Raw genomic sequence first — 22,035 nt, 5'->3', positions numbered from 1 at the left:
AACTCTTAAAATTTTTCCCAGCAATTTCTGCATTTTTTTTCGTAAGAAAATTAATTTTTACTCGCGTCGATTATGTCATAAAAATTTCTTCTGGATTTCGATTCGTATAAAAAAAAATGATCAATTTATTTGATTTCAATGGAAATACTCGTATAGTCATTGTTGTCACACATAACAACAAAGGCAGCAAAAACTCGCCACTTATCATGCAACTATGTGAGCTTAGTCATCCAGCTAGTCAGTTGGTCATTTAGCCGGCCAGTGTCGTCGTTTCCGCCCAGATTGGTCTCCTCGGTATGTCTATGTGTGTCAATCGCCTCCTTACTACCGCCACATCATGATCGTCAACAACAACAACAACAACAACTCGGTTGGACTGCACTTGGTGGTTATTTCGTAATTTGCGCCGGCGCATGCCGTTGCAACTTGATCGATGGCTCACATAAATGCTCAATGATGCTGCCAGTCCACGACGGCGACGACGACGACGACACGACCATGAGAGGCTGACTATCTGGCTGCCTGGCTGGATGGCGCTCAATTCAATTGAGGCGAACGAATTGTAAATCACTTGACAATGCTGCAAACTGTGAAACTCAATCGCATGTTATTTATTATTATTTCTTGTCTTGGCAACGCGCAATTGTCTGATCAAGGATTTATGCATATATATGTATACAGATCTCTCTGTATATATAAATATATTGCAATTGTTGCGGGTGTTTGAAGAAACAAAATGATGTCATTCTGATCTGATCGACAATACAAAATGCAAATTTTTGTTGACTGCCGAGATGACTTAAAAGGATATTTTTCTCAATTGGCATTTCAAATTAAATGTTTTCGTTTATTATTTTTTTTTATATAACTCAACCTCAGAACAGATTATGACATAATTCCCAAGCTTTAATTTTTTTTTTGTAGGTCAAAATGGTGGGGGGAAAATTGAACAAAAAATGCATATTAACAATAACAATCTGATTATCTCAGCAGCAGGGGAAATAAATTATTAGCAATTTGCCAAAAGCAGCAACAGAAAAAACAGCATCTCGGCATCAGTAGCTGCCTCTGGCTACTATTTAGCCTTATAATTAAGTTATAAATTGTGCAAGCAAATCGATTTGATCTATGAAACAATTATATAGGGAATACCAAACGATACGATACATTCAATAAATAATATATTCATACACCGCAGATCAATGATGGAATCATTTACAATAGAAAAACTCATGCGGGAACTTATTATTTTCATCAGAAAATTGATTCGCTAATACAACTATTATAATTATAAAGATAAAAGATATATCTTGTTAACTCTAAATGACTAGAAGAATATATGTTTTCGTAGGATATTGCCAAATCCTATAAAGATCGCTCAAGTATAACGTATAACTTTCACAGTTGGCTTGGTATGCATCTTCTTTCTTTTGTATTAAATGTTGATGCCAAAATATATGCAAATCGGATGACTATATAATGAGAGCAACCACTGACATAATCACCCAAAAGGAACGTTAATAATTTTAAAATGAGTTTAAATCATATCAAGGTGTGTTTTCTAAGCAAAGGAAAGAGTAAAGGAAAAAACAATTGTGTAAATAATGATTAATTTACAAAAAATAACATCTGCTGATAGCTAGACGAATTTATTATTGATGACTGTAATTGTATAATACAGAGTGTGGGAGATATGGCAATTAAATGATTTCTCTGACATTCCTTAGATCAGCATTAATAGCACAGCATACAAATATTTCTCAAAATATCTATCGATACTAAGATAGCAAAAGGGCCGCCATATGGTTGCTTAGCTCATACTTAAAAGACCCATTTTTTTTGTTTAGTTTTTACTAACTCAGATCTACATAAAGCTTTTTATTTAAATAAAACAAGTGGGAAATGCATTTTATCTATTTTCCACGTTTATTACACTCTTAGCACATATTTAGAACAGCTTTAGTATACGTTAGAACAGTTCTTATAGAGAATTAACTTATACATCTCTAGTAAAATATTGTACCAATATAATTTGATCACACTTTTAGTACATTTTTAGTACATCTGTTAGGAAAAGACTTTCTAAAGATCAAAGTTCCACATTTATTTAGTCACAAAGCAAGTGTTATTTAACATAAGGTATAACTAAATGGAGTGCTAATACACCTTTAGTAGACTTTAAGTACCCATTTATAGCTGTTTCTTTAGTCTTTTAGTACACTTTTGGCACACATAAAACAAAATACATTCAAAATTGCCAAGAGATATTGCAACTGAATCGTTGCTTAGGTAATTTGATTATCAAATTGATCGTAATTAACCATTTATAATAAGTAACGTCACCTTCCCTTGCTCTCCTCTTCTCCCTCTCTCTCACTGTCATCCTCACTTGACCTCCAAACACTTCCCTAAGCAGCTTAATTTTGTTGCTTACATTTTGTTGCTGTTTTTTTTTTATATCGTTTAAATAATAAATTGCTTAATACTCGAGGCTATGCAAAACTAGCAAGCAAAATCTCTGTGAAATCTATGACGAATTACGGGACAAACAAACGTTTTCATTATGAACTAACTGATCCGATCGGATAATTTTCCAAACAATTTGCCATTTTTCAAGAAGAGAACTTAGAGTGTGTATGTGTGTTTGTCTGGGTGTGTTTGTGTGGTTGGCATTTATATTTGGTCAAAATGGCATAACCAATGTTTAGTCAAGGCAACCAGGTAGAACCGCCTCGAAAGAAAGCACAATGGAACAGAACAGAAGACAATTCTCACGTCATCATTCGAATGTCGAACCTTAAGTCAAAGTGACTTTTGATTTATTATAATACGTTTCGGTATGTGTGTTACAATAAAGTCAATGGCAAAGGCGGTGGCAAAGGCAGCGGAAGGAGGGTGGGCTAAAAGGGGGTGGGGGAGCCAAAGTGACTTATAATAAACAAAAAAAATCAAATATGGTTTTTTTTTTGTGTTTTGTTAACTGTTTTGTTTGTTATTGCCCTACCCATGACATCAGCGATACTTGGTCTTGTTTCTGTTCTTCTGACCAACCGAAGCACGTACTCGATAAAAACAAAAAAACGAAAGACTTCAACGTAAGCAACGAACTTGCTGCCAAGTCAACTTAAACCAAACCAAATGCACTTATTTGTCTAAATTTATGACATTGATGACTGAATTTTCGTTTTTATGTGTGGGGGGATCAAATGTCTAATGTATCTATCTATAGCAAATGGTCATAATATTTCGATCTTCTAATCTGTTGTAGCCTGTTGTTCTTGTTGTTGTTGCTGTTTTGTTTCATTAATAAATTGAAAATCGATAGCAGCTTTGCACAAATATGGAAACAAGTTAGCCAGCCACGCAAAACATTCCATCATACACACACACACTTTGGCTAACACTTACTGTCACATACATATGCAAATGCCAAAGCTGTCTATATAAGTTAAGCCAAACAAAACACACACAAACACTGAAAAATTTACTTTGGATCATATGTGCACTCGAAAAGCGTTTACAAGTGTAAACGTGTTTCAAATGACATATAATTAATGTGAATGAAAGCAAATAGAATCCATTAAATATACTAAGATAGTCAGATATACAAATAAATATATATGTATATATTTTTTGAAGTGTGCAGCTAAGTAAACATTGCGAATGAGAATGACAACGATGACGACGAGCCCACACAGCGAAAGGAATGCTGGTCCATACCTATTTGGTATGCTTTGACAGACCCACACTTATGTCACAATTGATCTAGAATATATATATTTTTAGATATGCATTATATTAGTGTTGGATTCAATTGTTTTTCTTTTCGTCTGAAAGTATAAAATATGCGAAACTTCTACTCTTCTTCTATACATTTAGAATAATAGTAAAAGAAATTATGTATTTTAATGGGTTTTTTAAAGGGAAGTCAATTTACAAATACAAAGTTTTTCTACATTTGCAAACTGTCTGTCGATAAAAATCAAAATCTAAGAGTTTTTTGTTATACAAAATCTATTAATTTTGAATATCTGAGTAAAGTAAATTAATTAATCAATCAATCAATATCTGAAAACTATCAATCTCAACTTGAGTTTTAGTTTAAACAAGGGAATCAATTTGAAGAGCAAACTTAATATGCTAATTAATATTGTTATATAACAAAGCTGACGATGTTGAAAAAACTTTACGTGTTTTAGAAGTGATAAAGGATGAATCAAACTAAATATTATTCTACATAATATCCAAAAACCAGTTAATCAAAATGAAATTACTCTAAGAACAAGGATTTAGTTACGGCATATTTCCTAAGTATCGTTTATTATGTTATAGTTTCTGATTAGGGTGTAGAATCTTCGTTGCTTGTGACTTAACTTCCGGTATTAGCTTCTTCCATTACATCACGAGCTACTGGTTACATTTTGTAGTGTATATACCACAAAATTCTTGACTCAAATTACAAATATTTAAGTGCAAACATAATGTACACACTCACTCAGACGTTTTGTTTACACGGTTTGCATCATATTCGTATTAATGAGCATATTCACTTCCCTATAGACGACGACCGCTTCTCTGCTTTGCTACCCCTCTACGCCAACCCTTATGCATTGGCTAATTAGATTTGCAATTCTGTTATTAGGAAGGCCCTAACTAGGGTGTGGGTTCCCTCTGAGAGTGTCTACAATCTATTGACTATAGCAATTTGAGTGAGTGAATGAGTTTGTGTGTGGGTGAGACAACAACTTGGTTGTATTTATTACCTATACTAAAATTCATACAAATTACTAGTACATATACTACTTGCAGTAACTGTCAGTAAGTGTAGTTCGCTCACGTCACGTCTGTGCCGGAACAGCTGTAACTTATATGCACTTACTACCTTTTAGTCCATATAGGGCATACGCTTCTAGTCGCATGCTAATTAACCCCATGTCGAGTGTCCAGCCAACTATTTCCGTTTAGAGTGTTACATTTATAGAGATATCAGCACCCACTCAAACTGATCAATTGGTATGAAAAGTAATTTGACTTTCTCATAGACTTACTATTTTTGGATGATGATGAAGTTGTTTATTGTTGTATAATATAATTGAGAACTGGTTGAGAATTGCTTTTTGTCTTGTTGTCACTTCTGTCTTTTTTTTTTTTTTGCGCCACAAAAACAAAAACATCTACTACTACGACTACTTCTCCTCATTGTTGGCATTTTCTTAGACATTTTTGGGTTGGTCATTACTTTTCTGGGGTTTCTCTTTTCTTCCTCTTCCTTTTTTTTATTTTTGCTTCTTTTGGGTCACTCTCTGTGTGTGTTTAATGACTTGTTGGTCGGATGGTCGGTCGTGATGTGTTATGAGATTGCAAATTACTTACAAAATTCACCCAAAGACCCAAAATACCAAAAGTCAGCGAATCGCAAAGAAAAACTTGCAACTTGAAGAGAAGACGAAACCTACAAAAAAATTTAGATTCTGAAAAATAACAAAACATTTAGTTATCTTGAAAAGGTTATAAATATACTTTCAAATGAAAGGCTTTAGTTTTCTAAAAGGCAGTTCGATTTGAAATTTGAAATCACCAAAACTATATTATAATTTAAATATTAAATGTTTAAATGGTTAAACGCCTCCGCTTACCCTTTTTTATATTGGTAAATAAGCGAAACCGATTGAAAAATTCGAATATTTAATACTGAAAAGAGGAAAAAATTAAAAGTTTTTGTGTTTATCGAATATTGGTTTACCTCAAGTTTTATGTATCGGTATTTTTAAAAGTAAATCGAAGAATGAGAAAAGAACATTAAATTTGTAAAGTTTCGGTACATCTAGACATTTCATTTTATTATCATTTCGGTTTCAATTTCGATTCCAATTCGATTTCTATATACAGGAATGTCTTAAGCCCTAAGCGACAGGGGAATTTGAAATTGAAATTAGTTATGGTAGAATTTAGATTATTTTTGGGGATTTCTGAATAGCTTTTGACTCAATGTTTTATGTGACCGTCTTTTGTTTTTTATTTTGCCAACAATTTAATCAAAACTTGTTGTTGGTTATTTCTCTTTATTTTTTGTCTGTTCCTTTTGACCCCTTCTTCTTAAAAATTCTTATTGTTATTATTATTTCTTCGCTTGTCTTGACTTGGTTTGGTTTTGGTACTTTAAACGAGGATGACGTAGTCTATCCACCATAAGAAGAAGAAGAATTAAACTTAACAGAAGAGAATGTTGGTTGGATGGAAGGGTGAGAGGGGCAACAGTTGGCAAAAGTTGTGTAATTTTTGTTGCTGTTGTTGTCCTCCTGCGTAGGCGTCGCTGTTGATGTTGGCGTTGCCATAATGTTGCCTTGTTGCAAATACGTCATCAAAGAGTTGGGCCGCCGCAGCGAGAATCAGGTGGAATACACACAAACAAACAAACAAACACACACACACACAAACACACACATGCATGCACAGGTGAAGCCAGCTAGCCATAACGGGCATAGCAGAGAAGTCGCCGTGAGCAGCGACTGAGCGACGCCAACACGTACCAGCTGTCAGCACATGGGCAAAAGTCAGGCTTGACGCTGCTGCTGCTGCTCTGTCGACGCCAACGCTTGTGTGCCAATTCCACTTTGTTTCAGCATGCGTGCGGCGCTTTGCCTTCTTTCTGCCTTTTTCTATTCTCGCGCGCCTAACAGCGACTGCGACGTCGACGTCGACGACACCTGGCCACAGTCAGAGCCATACTTTAAGCATTTTAACTTGGCCCGATCGCTTTTAGTTGTTGTCGAGACGCCGCCATAAACACACATACATACACACACTCACACAAACAAACAAACACATATATACGAACAGTTCACATTCATTTAAACAAAATATATAGCCAGAGGAGGAAGAACAAACGAACTTTCAACTCCCGAGGAGCTGGCTCCACCATCGACGACGCGTTTCCCCTTCCAACTATCCGTTTCGTCACATCCGCGCGCGTTCTTGTTTGTGAATTGCAGTGCGGAGAATTTAGTGCAAGTGAAAAATCATAAATTAAAAATCGAAAATCGGTAGATCACACACGAAACACATCTAAAAACAAATTGATCTCTATTTGCCCATTTGCGCTGCGCTGCGCTGTCAGTCAGTTTCTTAAATGCCGCCAATTTTTTAATTGATTTCAATCTGTGTATTGCAATTGAATTCAATTTCGTTTCGATATGATTTCGATTTCAATTTCAATTCTCTTTCAATTAGATTTTTATGACGAGTTTATTATCATCATTTTCGTTTAGTAAAGTGGGTCTCCTCGAGTATTTTTGTTGTAGTTTGCTTCGTTTCGTTACTGAAAAAATAAAGTAGCTGTAAAATAATGACGTGCAGTCATCTCATGACTTCCCTCCTCTCCCTTTAACAAAATGTGAGGCCCGCTCTCCCCCGCCTTTGTCATCGCTCGGTTCCAGTTCAGCGCACTAGAAATAACTTTGCTTTTTTGTTGCTGTTGTTGGCCTGTCTCGTTGTTCTCGTATTTTATTTAGCAATTTTTAACGCCAACTCTCCTCAAGTGGTTTATTATTGTGGCTGTCAGAGAGTCGTCTTCTTTATTAATTTTAATTTATATATGGGGGGTAGCCCCCTCTTTCGATTTAACAAATCTTTCTCGGAAAGTGCAGATGTTCAAAATGCTCTATGTTTGACCAATGCAAATTGTCAGTAAATGTTTGTTGCTGTCGTTGTTGTTGTTGTTGCTGCTATTAAGCAGTAGCCAAAATATCACCCAAATAGGCAACAACCAGATGGTTGGAAAGAAGAAGCAGAAGCAACATCAACAGCAGCATCTGTGTGCTACAAAGTCATTGAAAATGTCAAGACATTAACGCCTCTTAGTGACGCCTCCACACTTAGTGAGACAAGAAAACACTCTAAACAGGCAACGAGGCAGGTAGCTAAGGTATTTTTTTTTCTTTTTTTGTGTTGTTATTTTTGGCATAATCACATAAAAACAACGTAGATCGTTTAGTTTTTTGTTGCAATTAGCATTTTTAGTTAAATAGATACACACACAACACACACACACACACACACACTATGTGAGTGTGTGAGGCGTCGGTCATGTCACGCTGTTGAACGCGGCGGCGCGCAGGCGTAGAGACCTCCAATTTCAGCTATTTCCAGTGGGCGAATGTTTTGGTTATGCCACCATTAACGAGTATTATTACTGATCTTGAGCCATATAGATTTCACAGTTCAATAATAAATATAGGTACATACATCATACCTACATACATATTGTATATATATATATAGAGTGTATGTGATAAAGATTGTTTAGTTCGTGGAAATAGTCAATTAATGGCGTTATTTTATGATAGTAAAATCCATTCATAGATTGCACAAAGAATGGAATTAGGAAATGAATAAATGAAAAAGCTCAGCAAGTATTGGAAAAGTTATACAAAACGATTAAAATGTTTTAAGTGCAGTGTTTATTAGTTTTAGTGGGTTTTAGTACCAGGTCAAGTAAAAATAATTTAAAATTTATAGTTTTTATTGAAAGATTTTTTGTTAAAAAGTTAGTATTGGCTATTTTTAGAGTTTCTACAATCATGAACAATGCAATGAACTATACAATGAACAATGCAATGAACAATAACAATCAAACATTTATTAAATTGGTGTAAATTTCAAAAGTACCATCTATTAAGAAATTTAAATTAGATAGATCTACGAGATTAAAATTTCCGAACCATTCGTCATATTTATGGCAAATTTCCTCTTCCTGAATTAGATTCTTGACCAAATTAAACAAAACTTTTGCAAAGTACAATTCATTATTAGAACATAGTTAAAAATGGAATTGTTGAAGTAGTTAGTTTTTTCTTTTATTTCTTTTGGTTTTGTTTTTTGGGTTTTTTTGACCACATAAATTACTTTTTAATTGTTTCTACAATACAAAGAAATTGTGTTATCTGAGCGGCCTTGCTTATCATTATTTTTCATTTTCTGTCGATAAGCTTAAAGAAACGCGTTGTATTTTTTTTTGTTTTGTTTGCTATAATTGTTGCGTCCACTATAGAGATTTGTTGGTTCTCATTTCCTGCATTGAGTAACGGTAAACATATGTACATATGTACCGATTGTACTTTGCCTTTTTTTTTTGCTACGTTCCTATGCCAAAATGTTCCCCTACTCATGCAAATGAGGTTTGCGTGTTTACCTCTCATGGAATCTCAGTGTTCGACGGTGTTGCTGCTTCTGCCCATGAATCAGCAACACCCCACAACATGAACTTTTAGTTACAAACACAACACGGTATAGAGAGCGAACGACAGACAGTGGGACAGACAGACAGATGGGATAATTATGTGTACATGTACAAGACAATAAATAATTCGCTTCTCTGTGGCTGCCTGCCTTCTCCAACTTCAGTCAGTACTCCAATTTACTTTATCCACAGCGGGGGTCTTTGCCAATGTCTAGGGCATAGCCAATGGCTGACTGGCTGGTCGGGCTTGGCATAGAATATACAACGAGAAGACATCCGGTGCCGGCTTTTTAAGCTTTTGGCTTAATTAAACGCAAATTGCGAAGCCGGGGCCAACAATAACAACAACTACGCAAACTCACTCAATTGTCTGCGGGCACGAACAATTAAACTTATTTTTTTTTATTTTTGAAATCACGCACCAAAATAGCAGAAAATAAAAACGAAAATCCAAGTCAAACGAAATATTGCGAAAATCCATTATAAACAACGAATGAAATAGATAAAAGAGACTAAACGAAAATATAAACAACAAAACAAAACGAATAAAAGTGCAAAACGAAACGAATTTTGATAATATGCAACACTCGAGCTCCTCCCAATCGACATTGAAACGCACTCAGCAATTGGTGCGACAAACCCGAAATGGCACGGGAGGAGTGGGAGGAGCAGGCGATGTGCTTAGCAGCGGAAGCGAAGTGATCCATATGTCTCGAGGACCGGCGATAACCACACAAATCGATGACACCAATCTACGTTATCGTCATGAAACGAAACGGGAACGGCATGTGGAGGCTGTGATAACTGATTATCCTGCTGGTGTGGCCCATCCCCTGGGCAATGTACCCCACGAGCGAACGAATTTTGAGCGTACTGTAACTTTCCAAGATGAAAGTGGAGCTAGGCGCCCTTCGGACGGGGGCAGAGCCTTGGTGCCCGCCAGCAGTGTTGGGAGCTCTTCGTACCAGCAGGTGACACGTAATAAACGCATCTCCACCGAAGTCTTGGGTTCCAGTGTAGAGAGCACTAAGACATCGCAACGGGCCCCAAATGGCCATCGACGTGTCACTACGCACATTGTGCGCAAGGTGACAACCCTCAGTCGTGCCGAGGAGAATCAATTGCCGGCTGAGGACCTATTGCCACCTGCTAAAATGATACGTAGCTCTGAATTGGAATATCGGCGAGGTTTGCCCGCCATTGAGTCATCGTCCATGCAGCGCAAGGAGGTAACCATAGAAATTTCAGGGGTTCGGAATATAGAAACTTTTGCCCAGTTTTTCTCACCATTTAATGAACTATTCCTTATATTTATTTGGTTTATAAATCTTTAATTTATCGTTTGTTACTTTTTAGATCTCCGATATTGTAATTGGCAAAGAAGACAATGTATCCGCTCGCGAGGCTTTGCTGCGCTGGGCCCGCCGCTCGACTGCTCGGTATCCGGGTGTGCGTGTCAATGATTTTACATCATCGTGGCGCGATGGCTTGGCCTTCTCGGCTTTGGTGCATCGCAATCGACCGGACTTGCTTGACTGGCGAAAGGCAAGGAACGATCGACCACGCGAACGCCTCGAGACAGCGTTCCACATTGTGGAAAAGGAGTATGGTGTAACACGTCTCTTGGATCCAGAGGGTGAGTATCCTTGTATGTCATAAAATGATAATAAGTAATCAAAATGTTTATTCCCTTTTGCAGATGTGGATACCAATGAGCCCGATGAGAAGTCTCTGATTACATATATCTCGTCGCTGTACGATGTATTCCCAGAGCCACCATCTATTCATCCTCTATTCGATATGGAGTCACAACGTCGCGTCCATGAGTATCGCGATTTGGCCCAACAGTTTATCTATTGGTGCCGCGAGAAGACCGCCTATTTGCAGGAGCGCTCTTTCCCACCCACTCTCATCGAGATGAAGCGTCTGTTGAGTGATCTGCAGCGTTTCCGCAGCGATGAGGTGAGCGCACGCAAGCGTGAAAAATCCAAGCTTATACAGATCTACAAAGAGCTGGAGCGTTACTTTGAAACCGTGGGTGAGGTCGATGTGGAAGCTGACCTAAGGCCGGATGCCATCGAGAAGGCTTGGTATCGCATGAATACAGCCCTCCAAGATCGTGAGGTTATATTGCAGCAAGAGATTGAGCGATTGGAGCGTCTGCAACGTTTGGCCGATAAAGTCCAACGTGAAATCAAACATGTGGACCATAAACTCGACGAACTGGAGAAACGCATCAGTGAGGAGGGTCGTCGCATTGAGCGATTACATCCCATGGATGCCAAGAGCATTGTCGAAGCTCTCGAAACAGAAATACGTCATTTGGAGGAGCCCATACAGGACATGAATCAAGATTGCCATGTGCTCAACGAGGGACGATATCCTCATGCTAGTGAACTACACAAGAAGGTCAACAAATTGCACCAACGCTGGGCTCAATTGCGCACCAATTTCCATACAAATCTGGTACAGAAACTGTCCGGTTTGAAATACCCCGTCCATGAGACAACTGTAACACGTCAAACGCGCATGGTTGTCGAATCCCGTCAGATCGACACGAATCCCCATTTCCGTGATCTGCAAGAGCACATCGAATGGTGTCAAAATAAATTGGTAAGCATACCAGAATCTTCCTCTAGATCAATAGATCAACTAATTTGGATTGTCATCATTTATAGAAACAATTGCTAGCCGCTGACTATGGCAGTGATTTGCCATCGGTCAAGGATGAACTGGATCGTCAACAGCATGAGCACAAGATTATTGATCAGTTCCATTCCAAAATACTCAACGATGAGCGTCAGCAAACGAAATTCTCTGGCGATGAATTGAATTTGTATCAGCAGCGTCTCAATCAATTGCAAAAGGTCTATGCCGAGTTGCTAAGCACTTCGACAAAGCGTCTCTCCGATTTGGATTCATTGCAGCATTTCTTGACCCAAGCCTCGGCTGAATTGCAGTGGCTGAATGAGAAGGAACAGGTGGAAATTACACGTGACTGGGCGGACAAACAACTCGATTTGCCCTCAGTGCACAGATACTATGAGGTAAGTATCTCTGATCTTTCATAGATTAATAAGTGTTAAGTTTCTGAAAATTTATAATTACAAGCGTGCATTTGGTAATGGCGACGAGGTAAGATTGGAAATCAAATATTGAACGAAAATTGTACAAAAGCAAAAAAAAAAAACCAACCAAGTGCACTTTAATGATTTGTAGATAATTTATATGCTAATAATTTTATACCGCTTGTCCATTTCTAACAGAACCTAATGTCCGAACTGGAAAAGCGTGAAATGCACTTTGCCACCATCTTGGATCGCGGAGAGGCCTTACTAAATCAGCAACATCCTGCGGCCAAATGCATTGAAGCCCATTTGACGGCTCTGCAGCAGCAATGGGCTTGGCTCTTGCAATTGACTCTCTGTCTGGAGGTGCATCTGAAGCATGCCACAGAATATCATCAGTTCTTTGCCGAGATCAAGGATGCCGAACAATGGCTGGCCAAGCGAGATGAAATACTCAATAGCAAATTCTCTCAATCCGATTTTGGTCTCGATCAGGGCGAGTCTCTGTTGCGTGGCATGCAGGATTTGCGTGAGGAACTCAATGCCTTCGGCGAGACAGTGTCCACACTTCAGCGCACTGCCCAGACCATTGTGCCGTTGAATAAACGACGTCAACCAGTTAATCGTCAAGGTCCTGTGCAGGCCATCTGCGCCTACAAACAGCAGGGTCAACTGCAAATTGAGAAGGGTGAGACTGTGACCCTTTTGGACAATTCGGGACGCGTTAAATGGCGTGTACGTACCTCAAAGGGACAAGAGGGTTCTATACCCGGAGCATGCCTGCTCTTGCCACCACCCGATCAGGAGGCTATCGAAGCAGCTGAACGTCTTAAGCGTCTTTTTGATCGCTCCGTGGCGTTGTGGCAGAAGAAACATTTACGTTTGCGTCAGAATATGATCTTTGCCACAATTCGCGTGGTCAAGGGATGGGATTTCGATCAATTCCTGGCCATGGGACCCGAACAGCGTACAGCCATAAGACGTGCCCTGAACGACGATGCCGACAAATTGCTCAGCGAGGGCGATCCCAATGATCCACAATTGCGACGATTGCGTCGCGAAATGGACGAGGTCAATCGTCTGTTCGATGAATTCGAAAAGCGTGCACGAGCCGAAGGTGAGTGTGGGTGGGCATAGAATTTAATCAATTGGCGACCGTTGGCCAGCTGTCGGAAAAGTTTCTTAATTGTCAAAAGACTTTAATTAAATTAAAAATGAAGGTTTTAAGTTTTTATTTTTGTTTTCGGGGTAAATAACAAACAGGAAGCCTAAGCTCGTTTTAGTCTTCGATTGAAACTGAAAGTGTAAACAAACAAACACGAATATGAAGAAATTATTTGCGACTAGCAAAACTAGGGGTTAGAATAACTTAAAAATCTTAAATCCAATCAAAACTAATCATTCTTTCATTTCCTTACAGAGGAAAGCAAACAGGCCAGTCGCATCTTCACAGAGGAATGCATAGCCATTAAGAGCAAACTGGAGGATATGGCACGTGAATTGGATCAGATTATTTTGGCTCCATTGCCACGTGACTTGGACTCATTGGAGCATGTGCTTGAAATTCATTCGGATTATGAGCGTAGATTGCATTTGTTAGAACCAGAATTAAAGCATCTGCAAGAAACCTTCCGCACCATTGCTCTAAAGACGCCAGTGCTAAAGAAATCCCTGGATAATTTGTTGGAATTGTGGAAAGAGCTTAATACCCAGAGCGGTCTGCACAAGGATCGTCTCAAGCTCTTGGAAGCTTCACTTGCTGGCCTTGATGATAATGAGCATGTGATTTCCGAATTGGAGAATGAATTGTCCAAACATCAGGATTTACCCTCCACTGCCGAGGGCTTGCAACAGGTGTTTAAACAACTAACACATATGCAGGATATAATCACTCAGCAACAGCCACAAATGGACAAGATGAATGATGCAGCCGATCAATTGGGACGCATGGGTGTGCCCACTAAAGTATTGGGTGATCTGAAGCGTCTGCATTCGAATGTTGAGCGTCTAAACACGCGTTGGAGTGCGGTCTGCAATCAGCTGGGTGAAAGGTAAGTCACCATCACCTGTTAGCCACCTGCTCTCTCCATGTTGATAGTTCAATTTAATTTAATACTCACACCAACCTTTTGCAGAATGCGATCATGCGAGACAGCCATTGGGCTAATGAAGAATCTCCAGTCGAGCGTGCAAGTCGAGGAATCATGGGTGGATGGCACCACAGAACGTTTGTCTGCCATGCCCACAGCGACTTCAGCTTACGAATTAGACGTGAGTAGAACAAAATATAAAACCAAAACCCCCTTTTTGAACTCCTTTACGTAATTATTCAATTATCATTACTCAAAATATATAAAATAGTTTTAGAAGTTAAAAATTTGTCAGCTAAATGAAACAAAACTCTTGTACAGTACACAGAGAAATCTTTTCCCATTTTCCCCCCCCACAACAACAATTCCCTCTTCAATGCAATACAAAAGTATATATTCTTAAAAGCGTAGTTAAATAGTTAAATATTGTAGTAGTTATTGTTGGCCCCACACCCCCCACCACCAAACCAAACACATGTCCAAAAAGTAGTTTACCAAAGTTGATTATATTATTATTTTATATGGGTTTATATACCTGGTGTTGGACATGATTATTTTATGTGTGTCTTTTTTGTGTTTTTTTTGCCTCTCTCATTTGTTAACTTGTCCCCCCGAAACTACTTGAGTCCCTTGTCCTCCGTATCTTTTTACAGTAGTTCTTGTTTTGTCTAATCCCAAACCGAAAAAAGAAACAACTTTTTTGACATGCCCCACCTACACACATATGTACATATACATATATATACATATATATATACCTTAAAAACCGATCTCAGTGGCTGTCCACCTACACATAATTTATTCTCGTTTCTCATATATGTACAACAAAATCTCAATCACTGTAAATTTTTTTAATGTCAGTAGCTTTTGCATAAAGATATGTATTTGTAGTTTTTTTGCACCAACAAAAATATCCATAATCTATATATATATATCACCTTATCTTTAGCTTTAATGTAATATTCGTAGTTCTGAACAAAACTAATTGTATATGTATTTTTGTCTAATTTTTTGTACTTTTCACCATATTGAAAACAAAAATATTTCACACACAACAAAACAAACAAATCAATCAAAACACAAAATATTTTGTACTACTTTCGAAAAACCAAAAAAAAAAAAACTGAAACGCAACGAAACGCCCAAAAAAAAAATATCGAAAACAAATCCTTAGAAACTGCTTGGAGCTGCAATCGAACGAAAACCGAAAATCGAAAATGTCAACGTGGCTGGAGGACGTCTAATACGCGAAGCTAAGGTAAACAGCAAAATTTCTAGTATGAATGTGTAAAGGATTTCTGGCCCATCCCTCAAAAATATTATTGAGGGTGGAGAGTTATTCTTGAATGACTGTAAAACTCTTTCCTTCTCTCTATCGTATGAATGTTAAAATTTCGATCAAATTGTAGAACTCTTTCACTCTATTTGAAAAAAACAAAACACAAAAACCCAACTTCCACTTTATAGAATATATTTAATGCTTTTTAAAAAAAATTTACTTTCGTACTCTATGCGAGTATAATGTGGTGTAAATGGTGCGTCAATAACAACAACAAAAAAACATCTTGGGGAAAACTTATATATATATATTGACCAATAAAACACACACACAAAATAAACAAACAAAACTGAAACCCACAAAACAAACAAACAATTAAAAACCAATTTTTAGACCAAAAAAAGTAATTTCTTATTGATTAATCAATAAAATAAAAAGCACTAAATATACCTAAAAAAACCAAACCAAACCCCAACAAACAACAACAACAAAACCAAATCTAAAAGCAATTTGTTTAACACATCAAATTACTAACATTTAACCGAAATTAACCAACCAAACGACAACAAATTCAAACCAACAATGGATGGATCGATCAATCGATGGATTTGATGGGATGTAACACAGATCTACGACAGTAAATGCCTACGCTTTGTGGATTGGCTACTTGAGGTACGTCCATCGTTCTCACCGCCACGTCGTGATCTACGGCCGGCCGATAGTGATCCGGGTGCCACACAGTATTATAGTCAACGTTTGGACAATTTAAATACGAAATATGACAGATTGCTGGAACAACTGTCACAGAGGCTAAAAACTGCAATTGAAGTAAATGGCAGCGATGGTCTGGTGAGTAAACTCCCCCACACATTCCCCCACAACATTTCCCCTCTTTTTACCTCCTTTTTCCCCCACCCCCCCATCCTTCATCGATTTTAGGGGGTTGCGGCTTTGCGAGTCAAAATACAAAAAAAAAAAAAACCAAAAACCCTGACGTTAGACTCTATTTTTAGAGTAATTGTGTGCAAAAAGTGTGAGGTTCAAGTTCATCAAAAAAAAAAACTAGTTATTTTTTCTCTCTCTTTCTTTCTGTCTTTCTGTCTGTCTATCTATCTGTTTTGTTTATTTATTTATTTATTCTATGCTTTCATTTCGCTAAAGTGACACAAGATGCAAAATATTATTAGATTAACCTTCATGAATACAACAATAATGACATCACAGTTCAGTCAATTGTGATAAATCACAACTTGATGAATTTCGAAAATAATTTTAACGGCAGCTTTTGTCATCGTAATGTTGGCAAAAATAAATATTGCTAAAAAACAAAAGGCAGCCAAAAAAAAAAACTTGAAATCGAAACCATTATTATGTCAGAATTCAACTCTCTGTCACATTGGCCTGGCCAATTAGGCAAATTGGAAGACGCTTGTCGAATTAAGAATGACGCCTTTAAGATTTTTTTTTTTTTTTCTATACATATTAATGAGCAGCAATTCCACAAGATTCCAATAGAGATTAATGCTTGGAACGTCATCATTGGCCATAATAATTATTTTCATCTGTCAACGACGAAAAGAAGAATTTGTTTTTTATTTTTGGTGACTCTAACTGGTTTTTTTATTTTCGGTTTCTCTCAATTAAAAATTCATTTTGACCAAGAGTAAACAACTCGTTTTTCAAATAGTTGTTTAAACAATTATATGTTGATATAGAAGGGCAAAAGTAAATAATACCAAAAAAATAAACAAAATAAAAGTTCAATCAACTCTCAAATCGTAGATAAAAAGTAAATTAGATTGAGCTAAAAGAATGCGAGATTATTGCAAATTTTATTACAACTTTATATGGCAAAAAAAAAAACGAAAAAAGAAGACTAACAAGTTTTATTAGAATATCAATCATACGTCATGTGGTGCGCCTAATAAAGTAGTCAATTCATGGATGTAATAATTGATGCTTTAAATTATCAATAAAATAATTAAGAAGAGGAAAAAAACTTTAATTCAACTGTTACCTTGTTAGTTAGAATACATGACTTGAAGTTGACTAAAATATCAATTATACGTCATGTTGTGCTCCCAATAAAAAACATAGGAAAATTCAATTAGGCAATTATCAAGAAAACTATTAGTAAAGTAAAAAGTTTGCTTTCATTTGAATGCCTTAAACAGTCAGTTTCTTCGTCACATATTCGTCACATATAAATTCTCAGAAAACTGCTAACTTTGATCCAATTTGGAAGTCTTAAACTGACGCTTCTAAGCATCCAATTGAACTATAACAAATTTGTGTTTTTTGAAGGTGTTGCCTTCGCCTCGGGGCTCTGGGGCCAGCCTAACGAAGTGACATCATTTGTTAGCTGTGCCGCGACTCCATTACCAACTTTGCCTTCATTATTCGTTATTTTTTTTATATTGTTGTTGTTGGTCTAAACTTGATATGCATAACATGGGCGGGCGACAAGATCTAAGCTTTGGCGGCATTAAGTAGAGTGAACGAGCATATATATATGTATATATACATAAGTATATTGCCTAACCATTTAGAAGGTTAACCAAAATAAAAAATAAAACTGGTTTCTCATCGAATCTCAAATAGAACAAACAGTTAAAAAAAAAAAGAAAACCTAAAGAAATAATAAATTTTTGCCTTTTTTTTACTTTTGGATCTATTTGCTTCCGCCTATTGTTTTCAACTTTAATTTGAAGTCAACAAAGTTCGTATATTTTGGGCTTCAAGTCCCATGGTAGAAACAATAACAACAAAAAAAAAAACGTATTGTTTATCATTTATTTTGGCGCAACAGCTGAGAGGTAGCCGGCATTTCCATCTCTCTAGGCCAATACAGTTCCCTTCGTATGTCTCTCTGTGTCTCTCTCTCTCTGTTAGAGCGGGGGCAAAAGCTCGCTCTCGAAATGGCATGCAAGCGAGGCACATGCCATCAATTCCGTTCAGTTCCGATTGCGACGTGGTTGTATAACGACGCAAAAATTCGTCTAGTGCTTTGTGTGTGTGTGTCCGTACGTGTGATTGTACCATACCGTACCGGAAAGTCGTTTTAACGTAGTACAAAAAAAAAAACGTACTACAAACCGCAATAGATTGTTCGTATAGGTTCAGTCGGTGGCAACCTAAATAAATATAAAAGAAATATATATATATTTGTATATATAAAACAAAAGTGTAATGATGAGCTAATTGATATATTTTAAAATCACCAACTAACTAAAGAAAAAAAAAACGACAAAACGACAAAAACTAAAAACCGCATAATTATTCGGATGACACGGCGTATACATGATGTCACATACGTACCGTGACATATCGTTTATATAGTAGAAAGTGTAGACTTTAATTGAATGCGAATCGCGTAGCTTCTATAGCCATTGCCCTGCTTCTACTGCTCTTATTTTGTTAATAGAAATTTAAATTTCATTCCCTGCCCCTGCGCCCCTCTCTTACACACTCTTCTGACAATCGCCCCCGCAAGTGAAGTCACTTTGAACATAGAACTAAACTGGCGTACCATGCCATGCTTTTTTTTCTGTTTTTTTTTTTCGAAGTGTGAAACAAAAATAAAAGAAATCCATTATTGATATAGCCTTGAACATGTCGCAAGAATGAATGTTGAATTCTTCACAGTTTTTTTTTTTTGACTGTCTGGTGTTAATGAAAAGAGAAAAATAAAAACTGAAAAAAAATGTTTATGAATTTTACGCTATGTGTTTTTGTTGCACAAGATATGACTCAAGCGTACTTTGGTTGCCGCTGTTGCTGCTCATTAAAAATTGCATCAAAAATCATAAAAAATAAACTATTTTCGTTTATTTTTGTTTACCTCAAACAAAGCGAGTCTGACCTATAGACAAAAAAAACAATGTTTTTTTGTCATATCAGCACTTTCAATCAGCTGCTCGTCGCTCTAAGTGTCAGGGACTACTGAAGCTAATCTAATCTATGTGCCATGTGTATGATGAGGTTGCAATCCATCATTAAATACTTACTTCGAGATGTATAAATAAACATAGTTTTTTTTTTTTTTTTGGTTGGAATTTATTCGTCCAAGTCTAATCAATTATATTTGCCCGATAATGTTTAATTTTGGATTTTCTGCATTTCTCTGTAGTTCTCTTTAAGTATGTTGTTTTATCGATTTAACGGGTATCCAAAAAACACACACGAAAAAAAAAGAAATAGAAATTTTTTCTATATATATCTATAATAGATGTCTTAGCGGCATTTCCTGCGGCATATGTGTTTGTTGTGTTGCCCGTTCAATAAATTAGAAATGAAAGCGAGCGTTTTGCTTTTTTTTTTTGGTCGCTTTTTTGAGGTCTTTGTCTCCTTTGACTCTATTTTTATAGCATAGTCACATAGGCGAGGTCCATATTGCAGCACTTTCTGCAGCAGCCTGCATGCAGCATAAGCTCTCACTCTCTCTCTCTCTCTCTGAGAAAGCTTTCTCCTTATTGGATTGGAGAGAAAACTCTCTTTATTAGATTTTTAGCCGGCACAACGTGTCGTATTAGTCATATTTCACTTATCAGCTTGAAAATGATTAAGGCCAAAGTAAACTAAATCTTTATTCCATCATTAAAAAATCATATATAATTTTTTTTTTCTTTCAAAAGGCTTTATTTTGTTTTTGTTATTTTTTTATTTTTATATTCAACAAACTTGTTTCATGCAATATTATAATTTCTGATGACATCATTATTCGTTCTCGTATTTACTCGCTCTCTGTATTTGTGTCGGTGTTTGTGTGTTATTTTTTCTTTATTTTTTTTTTTTTGTTAATTATAATTTATTTGTATTATTTGATATGGCTTTTACCCGCTGACCTTGAATAACAGTTGCTAATTCATCATGGATCGTTTTGCCTTCGTTTTGATCTTCAGTAAACTGAAAATGAAGTGATAGTGAAGTCACTTCACTTGTGACGTCAATTCAATCAGAAACATTTGCCATATGTCAGTCAATATCAATGCTTTTCTCTTGTTCTTAAGATAAAGACCTTAATTACTTGAGATTGTGGTGGTGCACTTTTCTCGGGTAATCACCCGTTTTTTTTTTTTTTTTGTCTTAAGAAGAACTCTTGTATGTGTAAACACTATAAAAGTTCATGCACTTTAGAGAGTTGAGTTATTTGCAGAAAGAATTGAGCACATGCTTCTTGATATTTTTGTATTTTGTTATTTGCCTTTCCATGAACTAAGCGCCCTGCTCCCTATATATAGCGTCATTTCTATTTCCATTGAGGCTTTCCGTTTTGTATGTATGGTGTGTGTTTGTGTGTGACCGGTATACGGTGCGTTCTGTGTGTGTCGATGTGATTTATGTGCCTTTTGGTATGGGTTGATAATAGGAATTGTATGTGGTGTATGTTTGTATATGTGTGCTTTTAAGATAAGTTCCGAATTTAAGGAAACTTATAAAAGTAAGCCTAGTGCTTCAATTTTTGGCAGACAAAAAGGCAATCTCTTGATGACCTAGCGCAGCAGTTGTTTATAATTAGTCAAAAGGTTAATTTTCCGAATAGACATAGATAGCTATCATATACCGGTTTTGTTTTTTGCCTCAGTCTTTATCGCTTTCTTATCTTGTGGTTGTATCAAAACAAAGCACATTAACGCATGCCATAAACATTCCAAAGTTTTTTTTTCTCTCTGTTCGACTTCAAAGTGACGCGACAAATCTGTCAAAAGAAACGTAGGGAACGTTGTCTATATATCGTAAATCTCTAATTGTTGTCACAATTAAATCTCGCGCAGTGTATTCAAGAAGCCCCAAACCAATTTCCAAAACAAGTGCCTACTACTACTACTACTACAAATGCTGACTATGATTCTGACCAATTGAATCAAACCAAAGCCTTAGCCATGCCTCAGCATACTAAAACGAGTCGTAAGACGACTAAAACCAAAACCCAAACAACAACTGTCCAAGTGGCAGAGGAAAGTGACTACGATTTTGCGTTCGAGTTTCAGGTAAAACTTCACTCTTTCTCTTTTTCTCTCTCCCTTTTTTCTAACTCGCAAAGCCCCCCTCCATCATATCACAAAGTCTTTAAAATTTTAGCAAACCTTTTTTTATGAAGATTTTAATTTTAAATAATAATAATTTTTACCTTAATTTTTGGGGTTTAGCAATATGCTGAAAGTCTACAGAAACCGCTCAAGACCTTTAGGGTTGACTTTAGTGCGGGCAGCGTGCCAACTGGCGATGGCAATGCTGCACGCCAAGAGGATCTCTATACTACTACCTACAGCACCACACAGTGAGTAGAGCTATAAACTGGGAATTTTACCCTTAAAGTATGCAATAGGTAGGACATAAAAGTTACAAATCTCAACTATT

General features: G+C 36.9%; 1 protein-coding gene across 25 annotated transcripts in view; it reads left to right on the top strand.

Annotated features, from left to right (window-relative positions):
- LOC6646137 (dystonin) overlaps positions 1-22,035 on the top strand; it is a 75,795-nt gene that overhangs the window by 23,638 nt on the left and 30,122 nt on the right. For 10 of the 25 annotated variants that reach the window (XM_047010360.1, XM_047010361.1, XM_047010358.1 and 7 more), the window contains exons 5-13: positions 10,595-10,874; positions 10,938-11,851; positions 11,917-12,285; positions 12,505-13,423; positions 13,727-14,357; positions 14,442-14,577; positions 15,571-15,654; positions 16,303-16,524; positions 21,825-21,955. In XM_047010360.1, the coding sequence (XP_046866316.1) occupies positions 10,595-10,874; positions 10,938-11,851; positions 11,917-12,285; positions 12,505-13,423; positions 13,727-14,357; positions 14,442-14,577; positions 15,571-15,654; positions 16,303-16,524; positions 21,825-21,955 (3,686 nt within the window). Of the gene's footprint in view, positions 1-9,801; positions 10,468-10,594; positions 10,875-10,937; positions 11,852-11,916; positions 12,286-12,504; positions 13,424-13,726; positions 14,358-14,441; positions 14,578-15,570; positions 15,655-16,302; positions 16,525-21,542; positions 21,666-21,824; positions 21,956-22,035 lie in introns of those variants that run through there. The other 15 variants (XM_047010356.1, XM_047010355.1, XM_047010353.1 and 12 more) reach the window with 5 other exon arrangements.

Source organism: Drosophila willistoni (assembly GCF_018902025.1).
Source record: "Drosophila willistoni isolate 14030-0811.24 chromosome 2L unlocalized genomic scaffold, UCI_dwil_1.1 Seg72.1, whole genome shotgun sequence".
Taxonomy (NCBI): domain Eukaryota; kingdom Metazoa; phylum Arthropoda; class Insecta; order Diptera; family Drosophilidae; genus Drosophila; species Drosophila willistoni.
This window is presented reverse-complemented; position numbering and strand designations above follow the sequence as displayed.